This window comes from Wyeomyia smithii, chromosome 2 (genome assembly GCF_029784165.1).
Source record: "Wyeomyia smithii strain HCP4-BCI-WySm-NY-G18 chromosome 2, ASM2978416v1, whole genome shotgun sequence".
NCBI lineage: Eukaryota > Metazoa > Arthropoda > Insecta > Diptera > Culicidae > Wyeomyia > Wyeomyia smithii.
In genome coordinates, this window is record NC_073695.1 from 4,795,358 (window position 1) to 4,808,321 (window position 12,964).

At 39.9% G+C, this 12,964-nt stretch overlaps 1 protein-coding gene across 16 annotated transcripts in view; it reads left to right on the plus strand.

The window, feature by feature from the left end:
• Nucleotides 1-12,964, plus strand: part of LOC129721272 (potassium channel subfamily T member 2) — a 705,817-nt gene that overhangs the window by 669,271 nt on the left and 23,582 nt on the right. For 12 of the 16 annotated variants that reach the window (XM_055673643.1, XM_055673634.1, XM_055673639.1 and 9 more), the window contains 2 exons: nt 5,335-5,511; nt 8,258-8,463. In XM_055673643.1, the coding sequence (XP_055529618.1) occupies nt 5,335-5,511; nt 8,258-8,463 (383 nt within the window). The remainder of the gene's footprint in view (nt 1-5,334; nt 5,512-8,257; nt 8,464-12,964) is intronic. The other 4 variants (XM_055673644.1, XM_055673648.1, XM_055673649.1 and 1 more) reach the window with 1 other exon arrangement.

Below are 12,964 nucleotides of genomic sequence, written 5' to 3' on the forward strand. Positions count from 1 at the left end.
TAGAGGGGGCTACAGCTCCCCCTAGCTAAGAACTAGTACTGCACCCAGGATCGATTTTCCACCCTAGCTCTCTTACTTACCTTACCAATCAGATGGGAGCCGTAGTGGCTCGTGCTGTTTCAAGGAGTTGTTGCCATGCTGCTCGGTTTTGGGCTGTGTTTCACCAATTTCCCAGACGTCTCCCCACCGGCAAGTCTCTTTCGAGCTGGTCGAGCTATCGTGCACGCTGCGCCCCTCTAGTCAGGGTTGAACAGAACAGGGTTGCTGAAGAGAAGTGATTTCACTGGATCATCGTCTGGCATCCTTACGACGCGACCGGCCCACCGCAACCTATTGACTTTCGTCAGGTGGGCAACAGGGCTCTCTCCAAGCAGCGCACGCAGCTCATGGTTCATGCACTGTCGCCATTATCCGTCGTCCGTCTATACTCCACAATAGACAGTCCGCAGCAACTCCCGTTTGAAAACTTCAAGAGCGTTGAGGCCCTCCGTCAGAAGCGTCGATGTATCGATTCCGTAGAGGACTACCGGTCGTATCAGGTATATCGTCAACTTTTTACTTCGTCACACTAGACTCGATCGAAGTGGTCATGCCAATATCCCCACCGCAATTGGTGCGCACGTTTGTATGTCTGAGAAAAACGGACCGTCGATGAGAACATTGTCAATTTGGTTTGTTGTACGTTTGTTAGGTGATCTTCAGGTGGTTTCGTGGATGTCTTTTTGGAGAAAGCAGGTTCTTCGGACTGCCAATCTGCGGGAAGCTGCGAAGTTGATGCATCCCTGGCCGTTGTCGTTCATTACGGTGTGCAGGCCTTGCGGGCTGATCACCGGCTTATACATGTCTTCCTTACCGATCTGAGCGTTCATGTTCCCAATAACGATCTTGATATCTCTACGCGAGCAGCTATCGTAGAGTTTTCCCAACTGTGCGTAAAACGTTTCTTACTCTATATCGGGACGTCCGTCGTGAGGGCAGTAGACATTGAGGATGGTGTAGTTCTATAACCGGCCTTTTGTTCTCGACAAACACAACCAGTCGCTGAACGCCTGCCACTTGATCGCACGACTCTGCATCCTGCCCAGCACTATAAAGCCGGTACCCAGCCCATTGGTTGTACCGCCGCTCTGGTAAAACTGTGCCCTGCGGCCATAAATTCGCCGTACCTTCTCTTCTTTCCAGTAAAGCACCTGAAGCGCAACGATGCCGAACTGGTGAAGTTCTAGCTGATCCAGCAGAATCCGGTCGGCACCCGGGGCGTCAAGCGATCTACTGTTACTTGTACTGAGCTTCTAATCGTCGTCCTTATTCCGTCGTTAGATCATTGCCGGTAATTCCGGTTTGTTTTCAATTCTTGATTGTTCGTAGTAGGGTAAATTAATCTATACTGGACCCCTTTACTATATAAACCTATATTGGACCACCTGTCATATCAACTCAATTTTCTTTAACGTCTGTCGGAGTATATAAATATGGGTGATGCAGATTGACTGCGAAAGATGTTTCCCGATGGTAGTTTTCTGAAAATCTCTCAAATTTTCACATAAATTGTGTTAATCTGGCGGATGGTTCACTATAGGGAAGGGGTCCACTATAGGCTAGTTTACCCTATGTTTATTTTATCATGCTGCTTTACTAGTGCTGCGACGCCTACTCTCGCGACGGGGCTGCCTTCTTGGGTGTAGTGGCGAGACACCGCATTTCATAGTTCAACCGTCCACTTCGTAACAGTCGCTGTTTGAGCCGCCCCTATCCTGGGAAACAGACTCTCAGACAAGCTGCTCTCCAAGGAGAACAACTACCGCTTCCCTGTCAGCATTCGACCAACCTCCCACTGGTTCCCCAATCTTTCCTTGGTTGCTCGTATTTCAGTCAGTTCCACGTGGAGTTAGGGATATGCAGTGGTGGGCACCATTCCGCTAATTCGCTAACTCGCTAATTAGCGACGCTAAAATTCAGTTAGCGATTTAGCGATTTTGCTAATTTCTGAGCTGGTTAGCGAATTGTTAGCGTCGCTAAAATTTTGGCCTTCGAAACGCTAATCGCTAATTCGCTAAATTTTGAAGAGAAGCGACAATAGAAATATTTAGAAAAACTGTGAATTGCTGATAGCGTACGTAAATCGATTCGAAAGATGAACACCCGCATAATCAATAACCATAAACGGATTATATTCCATATGGTTTAACGATACCCCATACAGTCGGGACTATATCCCGAACTAGGTGTTAGGCACGTTTTATGGTTATTGATTATGCGGGCATACTTTACTGCGAAAGTTACTCTTGTCAATTTTTTTACCCTAGAATGGAGTTCCAGTTATCGTACAAGCCACAGGAGCATTTTGAAGAACAAGCACAAGGTCTAGGTTAAATTTTCGGCACACTAAGAACTTTGGTAAATTGCAAGGCGCTTGAAATTATGACAACTTTGGTTCTACTTTTTCGATTCAGATAATAATTGAATTTTTATGAAAACATTCCTAAGAGTATCTATTTTCAATGCAAGCTAAATAACTTTTGTTATTCTTGTTTTGTTTTGCAAATACTTAGCTTTAAAAAGAAATTGTTTTCGTTTGTTTAACCAAAAAAGATCAAAGTGGTCCAAATCTTACAAAAAACGAGCAATAAATATAGTGATATGACTATTTACCAGTGGTGGGCACCGCTTATCGGAAATTTAGCGACGCTAATCGCTAAGCCGCTAACCGAAAAACTTAGCTCGATAATCGCTAAACGCTAAACGCTAAACCCACATTAGCGGAACTTTCGCTAATCGCTAATCGCTAACTTTTTTAATATGTAAATAGTCATATCACTATATTTATTGCTCGTTTTTTGTAAGATTTGGACCACTTTGATCTTTTTTGGTTAAACAAACAATTTCTTTTTAAAGCTAAGTATTTGCAAAACAAAACAAGAATAACAAAAGTTATTTAGCTTGCATTGAAAATAGATACTCTTAGGAATGTTTTCATAAAAATTCAATTATTATCTGAATAGAAAAAGTAGAACCAAAGTTGTCATAATTTCAAGCGCCTTGCAATTTACCAAAGTTCTTAGTGTGCCAAAAATTTAATCTTGACCTTGTGCTTGTTCTTCAAAATGCTCCTGTGGCTTGTACGATAACTGGAACTCCATTCTAGGGTAAAAAAATTGACAAAAGTAACTTTCGCAGTAAAGTATGTTCATCTTTCGAATCAATTTACGTACGCCATCAGCAATTCACAGTTTTTCTAAATATTTTTATTGTCACTTCTCTACAAAATTTAGCGAATTAGCGATTAGCGTTTCGAAGGCCAAAATTTCAGCAACGCTAACAATTCGCTAACCAGCACAGAAATTAGCGAAATCGCTAAATCGCTAACTGAATTTTAGCGTCGCTAATTAGCGAACTAGCGGAATGGTGCCCACCACTGCTATTTACATATTAAAAAGGTTAGCGATTAGCGATTAGCGAAAGTTCCGCTAATGTGGGTTTAGCGTTTAGCGTTTAGCGATTATCGAGCTAAGTTTTTCGGTTAGCGGCTTAGCGATTAGCGTCGCTAAATTTTCGATTAGCGGTGCCCACCACTGGGGATATGGCATTATGCCTTGGACCACACTGGGATCTATTTCATGCCAGCTAGTACGGGTGTACTGCTGGTACGCACTGCCTAGCCGTTTACTAAACCTAGTTCTCCTCAATAGCGAATCAGTGTTGCTGAAAGAGGTTGGCGTTGACGCTGTAGTCAAGATATTCTATACATTACCGGAAATTTATTCCCGATTGAAATGATTTTTCTACTATTATATGCGTTTTTAAATAGGCGCATTGTAGCTCTTTTTTCTCTTTTTTTAAACGAAATGTGTGGAAACTGCATTTCTGGCCCCTTGGCATCATCCTGGTTCCGAAAATATCCGTATTAGATGGTACCTAGCAATTTTAAGCTGTTTCCATACACTGGAAGTCGCCTTCTTGGAGTTCTAAATGTCATCTGGAATCGATTTCCAGACTCTGGGAATCATCCCGGTTTTTGAAGCATCCATATTGATGATATTTGACCATTTCTGGTGTTCCATAGAACGAAAGTCGCTATCTTAGTTTTAAAATTATCTTCTATTGGGTTATTTTTAACCAGAATCGCAATTTCAAGTTTGTAGGTTTTTGAGTTTTTGAGATTTCAAGTAAATAATGTTGCTTCAATAACCATTGTCATCAACCCCAAAAAGTTTCACAAAGAAATCTAGGAGAGTGTTGCCAACTCCGTATACGAGTTTGCGTGAAATCCCCTTCTGTCATTTCTTTTTTCCTCCTCCATCCTAAATAAACTGATTCCCGCTTTCACTCGATTTTCTTCCCTCTGTAGTGTTGAACTGTACTTCTGTTTGGGCTACCTTCGTTTTTCGTTCTGGTTCTTGCGTCAATAAGTTGCTTTTTTCGGTTTTTGAACAAATTCTATAAAAATCAAACCTGACGCGAAGTAAAGAAACAAGTAAGCTCATCACGGACCGGTAAAATTGATCGCACACGCACACAGTGAGTCTATTTTTTCTACAATTTTATTACGAACTAAAGACCTGTTCAGCAACCAGTTATCAGCATTGAGGAAAGTTTCGATTGTTTGTCCCTTGGATTGGCACACCTTTAGTTTCGTTCAGTTTTGAGTAGTAGTTCACTAATTCACCTTCTTCATTTTCAATTATTTGTTGAGAGAAAAAGTCACGCACACACATCAAAAGTTCAATTTCAGTTTAGTTCGGATAGTACAAAGTAACCCCTTTCCTGAATCCGTCGCTGGTGCATGCCTAGAGAAAGAAATGTTTGGAAATTAGTTCCTGAGTTACGCTTTCATGTGTTTACCATTTGCCCGTAAAGTTGGTACAAGCTTGAGCAACAAACAACAAAAAAGTTGCGTCATAATTGTTGCTTCAGTTTCAGACAACATTCTAGACTTTTGCTTCAGTTCTAGTGCTCATAGATTTTGTTCAGGAGAAGCATTTTGTAGGCCAGTAGCAAATTGGTTAATCACGACTCAGGTTCAAATCAAAGTAGAAACAGTTCTTCATATCACACGCCACGCACCAGTCACCAACCACCAAAGACCCCTTTCGTTTGGTTATGTTTGCATTGCTTCTGTTTTTTCTTAACCTCAATTAAGATTTTTATGTTTTGTGACTAACAAAAAAACTAATTACGATTCATCCCAACCAAATCGATGACGCTCGCTTGTACTCGCATGTGCGTTTATTCGTTTCATTCTGTTAACCGACCAATCAAACAAAAAAAAAATTAACAAAAATCCAAAACAAAACACACAACCAAAACAACGCCGACGGCAACGCGGCAAAACAGTGCGAAGAGGAAGTGGTGACCACAACGGCCACCGCCAGCAGCACTTCGGCATCCGGCATCCCGATCAAGGGCGTCGCGGAAGCGAACCTCCGTGGCGTTACCTATCGTCCGCCACCGACGAGCATACGCAAGTCTTCGTCCTGTCTCGGGGGATGTACCGGCCGCCGGGGATCGAGCGTAAGTTTATCACATTTGATGGATCACCTCTCTCTCTCTCTCATGCTCCTGTCAGTGAAATTCCCCCCTTTTGCGAATTCACCACCAAAAATCAGAACACCACGCAGCAATATTTCAATTTGAGTAATTGGCAATGTTCCCCCTTTCCGGTCACCAAACCAAACCCACCAACCAAACCAGCCAGAACCCGGCACCATGTGCAACCCCACAACCTCACCACCGGTTAATGAGATTTTTCTAAACAAAAATGCGCTAACTCACCAAACTCACCGAAGTACAGACTGACTTCGCTAAACCGACTGATGTAGGTTTGGAGCCGAAGTCCGACTGTACCCACGAACAATTTGTGTTATATATTAGAAACGATTTTCAAATGCTATTCACTGTTCACACAACCTGCAAATCCACACCAACGTCTGTCCAGTCCACCAAATGCACCGTCGATACGCGAAAGGTAATTCAAGTGTCGCCCACAAGAACCAATTCGCCTCTCGTCGGTCGGTCATGTGTCACACAGCAGTAAACTCCGAAAAATCCGGCGATAAATGAACCTGCCTACTAATGATGTGTTCACGTTTGGTTTTCCAAAGCGAATCTCAATGTTTTTGGGTATTTCTTTTATCAAATTATTTTGAGTTTTGGGATTTTTTTTTCTTATGTCTTTTTTGGTTTGTTTTTAGAATAAGAAACATTCTTCTTCTTCTCAGTGTTATTTTTTCTTTTCCTTCTCAAATTTGCAAAAGATAGCTGTCAATTGTCTGCAATGCATCGATATTGTTTTACTGGAATCGAAAAACGACCTATACTTAAAGCAAAATAGCTTTTCCTTATTTCTTTCATATTTCGGGTGTACTTTTAATAAAGGCACCGTACACTTCCACCAAACTCCGAGATTAAACTTTTTTCATTTTTTGTAGTTTTTTTTTTTGTACTTTTTTAGAATGACGAAATATGAAACATAAAAGCTGTTTTAAAATTAACTTAAAAAATTGTTCCGAATAAAATTAGACATTCAATTACGTGAAATTACAGTCAATCCCCGCATGCTTCTCAAAGTTAATGTTTGGTTTTTTCAAAAGATTTTTTTTCAACTTGCTTCAATTCCTTAAATTTAAAGTGTCTTTCTCAATTCTCTAGTTGTAATCAAGTATCGGTTATTGCACGTATTTGGCACATTATTTTTGCTCGCTTTGATTCGCAACAGTTCGCGTATATAAGTTAACATTTACATTGGTTTTTGACCATGGAATTTATTCAGAAATGTTTCTTATATGTACTTGGAAACAGATTTTTTCAATGTTCTTTAATGTTCGTTGAACTACACTAAATTTAATACGTTCGCTAAAATATACCAGCAAAAGCGATTTAGTTGTTATTACAACTATGACTTCAAGTTTCGGCGAAACAAATAATGAGGAGATCATCCCATGTTAAAATTCAGTAGATTATTTTTCCCCTGTATAGCACACGTGATGTCAATCAAACACAGTAAGAAAAATGCCTATGCCACACACATACACCTACAAACTCATAACTCACCCAACAATTATCACAATCACACACAATGCGAATGCTACCTTCGAAAAAAAAAAAAAACAATTGCATCTCCGGATAATCGCAGTCAAAGTCATAGTACAGGCATCATCGCGAGGGTAAGTATTGTGCAACCAAATGTGTTCGGAACCGTTCGCTACGAAAACCTAGCACAAAAATTGTCACGATTGAGAATGCTAGAATGCGCCTTATCAAGTATCACCTTGAATCCAAGTATGTCAAACTGGGTGACGGGAATCTGCCCACTTGGAGCTGCAAGATAAGTTAACGATCATTGGTTTGCATTTAGGCTTGAAAGCAACAAAAATCTATTTCGAGCATCCAAGTAACATGTGCCCTGAATGCCAGTCTGAAAATCTCATTGAAAGTATTTTCCCGCCAACACTCTTATCTCACTTGTTATGTAGCCTACTCTGTTAGAAATAGTCGGTCAGTGCTATGCTTGTCTATATTCTAATTTACTGATTGGCCGTAGAAGCGCTGTCAGTTCTGCCCACGCACACAGACAACAAAAACGCGTAATCGGTGTCACACTATAGAGCGGAAACAATCGTATCATCTGGAAAAATCAAACGATGATAGTTGTTTTACGTGCTTTCTAAACGTTACAAAAACACTACACATATCCGCTCTCATTCTAACAACAGAGCTCTAATACCTTTAATTGTCAGGAAAAACAACAGAAAACCGTCATCCACCATTCGGGGCGCATCGAAATTTGCACCTGTTTTCCTTCAGTTGGTTGATTGCGTTTTGTGTTACTCGTACTACTTGAATACTGTATTATAAGATTGCCTAAACTAACCAACTGCTACCCAGTTACGTGTACAGCTTAACCGAAACCTAAACTTAGGCTTAACTGCTCACCCTTTAAATGGCGCACCTTGATTCTTCCCTTACCTTGAATTTTTTACGATAGCTCTAATTGCCCGCCCCTTTGCCGATGTTGTGTTTCGCCTCAAATCTCGAACTCGAAATCGAATTGGACTAATTGAATGGATTTTCTTTCTTTTTCTTCTTGTTTTTTCTTCTCCCCCCAACCCTGAAATGTTGATACTAATGATTACTTGTGGCCATGCGTGGGTGTTGTTGGTGTGTGTGTATGCATACATTTGCGAACGTGTGTAAACAAAATCACCTTCCACTCGACCTTCATTTTGGTGTCGGGAAATCTGACCCAAAAATAAAACAGTATTCAATCAATATGGCGGACGAGGCGCGCGACAATCATATGCAGCAAATCGAACGGGCGGAGATAGCGAATCTGGTCCGGAGTCGCATGGAGTCGCTCAATCTACCTAGCATCGACTATGACGACGTGAGCGAGAAACGGAACAATCTGTCCTACGTGATCATCAATCCGTCGTGCGACTTGAAGCTGGAGGAGGGTGATATCATGTGAGTATTCTTTCCTGTTTTAACGGGTGACAACTAAATATTTGGATTTTTTTTACTGCTGTCTTAAAAAGGTGGATGAACTTAAAGAAAAACTGATTTATTTCTCATTATGAACTAACAAAAAATATTGAGCATTTGTAAAAGGTCCGTTACTGGCCTTCAGACGAAGCTTTCTATGACGTCGGAACAAGAGCGTTGTACGCCCTCCATTTTGACTTTTCGAATGCATCTCTTGATTCTACCAATCAACTGTTTGCAGTTCGTTGATCTCCAGTCAGTTTTGCACCAAAGGAACTCAAACTCCCAAAGAAATTTTCGATTAAACGACTCTGAGGTAGATTCATTGGGTTGCGTTTTCGGGTTACAAATAGAGTCGAGTACCGTGCTGGATCGAAATCCGTACACCTAAGCACATGATAATCTTCGACGGTCAATATAAAATCAAGAAATCACATATTGCTTTAAACTGACATGACTACTTATAGACCGTTCCGATAATTATAAATACACTAACGATCAACCGTCATTTCAAATAACGTGCAGTATTCAACCAAACGTTGGCTGCGTCCTGTTGTTTACATCCAAAAGAAACAGATGCTGTCATTTTTTCTAACATTTAGGGCGAAATTTTGAAAATGCCTGGTCTTTCTCCCGAGCAAAGAAAGCGAATTGTGCACAAATGGGGCACCGTGAGTGGTCTTTCTATAAGAAAATTAGCCAGAGAAGAAGGTATACGTGTCGGAGCAGTTCAAACCGCATTGCGGAAGTATTGTGAAGAGTGCACATTTACTGATGCCCCAAGACGTGGTAGAAAACCCGGGCCTGTTGATCCCACAATGGACAAAAAGGTTAAGGAATACTACAAGCGGCATTCTTCAGTATCAGAACGAGATGTGGCGAGAAAGCTTGGAACCTCGGCGAGTAACGTTATGCGTGCCAAGGGAAGAATGGGTCTGCAGACCCGTCGGAAGCAGAAGCAGCCAAAACGAAATCCAAAACAAGCTGAATCTGTGAAACCGAGAGCTCGGAAGCTTTATGACAAACTTCTGACCAAAAAAATGGGGTGTGTTATCATGGATGACGAAACCTACATGAAACTGGACTATAAGACTCTGCCAGGACCGTAATTTTATACATCACCGAAGGGAAAGAATGTCCCTGGACCAGTGAAAGCCATTTACACCGAAAAATTCGGCAAGAAGGTCATGGTTTAGCAGGCCATTTGTGAAAGTGGGAAAATATCTCGTCCATTCATTACGAATGACACAATGAATGGTAAAATTTACGTGAAAGAGTGTTTGCAGAAAAGGTTAAGCAGCATAACAATCCTCCAATCTTTTGGGATGCACTAGGGTGGTATAAAACAAATAATGTCACATGTGTCCCAAAGGAGATGAATCCTCCAAACTGCCCTGAAATTCGCCCTATTGAAACTTTTTGGGCTTTGACCAAGGCAAAGCTGAGGAAATATGTCAAACCAGCGGACAATGTTGAAAAATTAAAAATAGATTGGCTTAAAGTGGTAAAAATGGTCGGATAACACACTGTGCAAATGCTTATGAGTAGTGTTAAGAGAAAAGTTAGAGAACTCGCGTATCCCACAAAAAATAATCCCAACTTGAATTGAAACTGGAAAGAAAACACTTATTATCTATATTTCAGAATAAAATGACCCGTAAAATCCTGTATTTTTTGTTTTATTCAAGAAAGAAGATGTATTTATAATTTTCGGAACAGTCTAAATAGGTCTACTTATGTTTTATCACTATTTTCAAGTAAAATGATTAAAATCACTCCGAAACTGGAAAAAATCATGTTTAAATAGAACATGTTTTGAATCGAAATCCGTACACAGTTTTTTGTCTGAATCAAAACCCGTACACTTTTGAATCGAAATCCGAACACACGCGATATAGACTGGATTAAAGTCCATACAACAATAAATCAAAATCCGTATAGATATAGAAGTATAAAAATGAACATCTTTTATCTAAAACACTGTGCTACAAATTAAAAAAAAAATGCAAGAACTTCTGAAGTGACCTAGTGTAGGTTGCAGGTCTTGTTGAGTGTAACATTCGCTCATACTAGAAATTTTCCAAACACCCCCAAAATCTGAAGTTATGGTTTAATATGGTTTTTTGGACTTCAGCGCATATAATATTTTTTAACTCAGTCATTTGTCAACCGATTTTCAATATTGAAGCAGCTTTAGAAAGAGGACAAATAGAGCTTTTAAAATATGTACAGGTTTGTTCTAATATCAATAAAGCATGCTAAACTATTTGGGTTTATATCTAGTTTTATAAACTTTTTCACGCAGCGGTCGAAGCAAGCCATGACCGAAATCGGACGCAAAAATTTTTCGCTCGCATGTTATATCGGAAGAAAAATTGTTTAATTTAGTTGTGCATGTTCGTTATAGATGTTATCGCGGAGTGAGTTTATTTTCTAAATTTAAAATTGTTTTTTCTTGGAAAAGTTCGCGGATGGTTGTGCGAGGCCGTGATCAAGATTGGCCAGCTGGTTCCTGCTTTGAAATCATCACATTGTTTGGTGATTTTCGGTTATTTTACACCTAAAGAATTGTTAAACATATATACAGGTGTTCTATTGAAATGTGCTGAGTGCGAAAAGTGTGAAGTTCCACAGAAAAAAGTGAATTTAATTGTGAAAATTGAATATTATTGCGTTGCTTTTTAGATTCACCAAAGTGTTTATTTTTTCTTGTTGTTTTTTCTATCGCTGTCTTGGCGACGGTTTGAAAGTGTGGAGTGTGTGGTGTTATTACATACAATAAGAAGAGTGTTTTTCGAGCAGCTGCTCCACATAGTTTTATAGTGATTGAATGCTCATTAGGAATTTATTCATTGGCATAGTGCAAATTATATTTGGCTTGTATCTAGTTAAACTTGAAGTGGAAATTTGCCAATAAGATCAAAACCATGCATCGCCCCGTTTACAGTGTTTATGTGCTATCTCTTTTCAACGAATGAAATGTTGTATGGATTAAACGAGTGTGTGAAGGCATACATGCATGTTGCCACTGTACTTCCATTTAAAGAAAAGTCCAAAAACGATGAAAACAACTGGAAAATGAAAAGATGAAAGCTAAGTATACGTTTTGTCTTGTCTGTATTGTAAAGTGATATTTTGATGTTTGTTTCTAGTTTTACTTTATGTGAGAAAACAGATACAGAGAGATTTTGATTTCATCGTTGAAATTGTGTGCGCGGTATTTTTTTCCGCAGGGTTTCAGTAACAAGTTTTATTTTTGTCCACAAAGTGTTAGTGTGGTTTGTGGAGTTTGGAGTATGTGTTTCTCAGGAATCATGTGCTTTGATTTTTTGATTGTTCTAGCTTTTGACCAGTTGTTTTACATAATTTGTTATATTTATGTCTAGTTCGGCACTTTGTCAATAAATTTAAAAATATATTCAGGCTTATATGTATATTTGCTTTTATTAAATTGTTGAGGCTTTGGATGCATGGAACATTGCCAATTTTCATATTTATTAGGCGTATTAGGCGTACATTGTTAAGAGATAATCGACGTTAACGCCGAGTTCCTGCGCGTATGTGTCGGCCGGAAGGATTAAAGCGGTTGTTCGTAACGCTTCGGTGTAAACGCGTATTCGGCCCGGGCGAGTTTTGCTGATATATGGACTTCCGGCGTGTGGTGATTTCGCGAAGTGAACCCAGATATTTCATCATATCTTTCTTATCTTCATCAACGTTAAGTCGGAGACTGCTCGCGCGTTGCATCTAAATTATTACATCGGAAATCGAAGTAGATTTCGTTGAGTCGATAAATATCATTTCAACCCCCGCGTCGGTACCTTCCATGAGGTCGCATTATCTTCAGATGGATCAACAACGCGCAATAGTTTTAGGTATAAAGAGCATCACCTTACGAGGAGATATACGGTAATTTTAAGTTGTCTCGGTTTAGTCAAAAATCCTGTATCCTCGCGTACGTTTTATTGTTGCGGTGTTAAATTGTCAAACTAAATAAGTTCGAATCACATTATGAATATCGTGGCGGATGTAATAAACTTGTAGACGCGGCACTTGTTCTGAAGAACCCGACATTAGCGCATCGTTTACCAAAACGAACCCTGCTGTATACCTTCCCCTTTATCCAACATCCCAGTGATTTCTCGTGGAAGTGCAGAGGTGTTCTCGGCTTCCAATAAAGCGAGTATCACGTCAACATATTCCTATACAAACTCCTTCTTTGACCTGCATTCGGATGCGGCCGGCGCTGGTATTGCCTAATGTAAAAATTTAGGTCACCTGTTTTTGTTTGTTGATCTGGCAATAACGGAGTAGCAACCGCGGGCGGTCAATCATGCTCATGCTCATGCTCAATTTAATAAACTTTTTCACGCAATTTTTCAATTTATTTTAAATTTGCCGTCTATTTTTGTAAGAAACATACCACAAATACACTATAATTTCGAAAGTATATTCAATTCCGAATCAAATGAAAGCAGTTTTG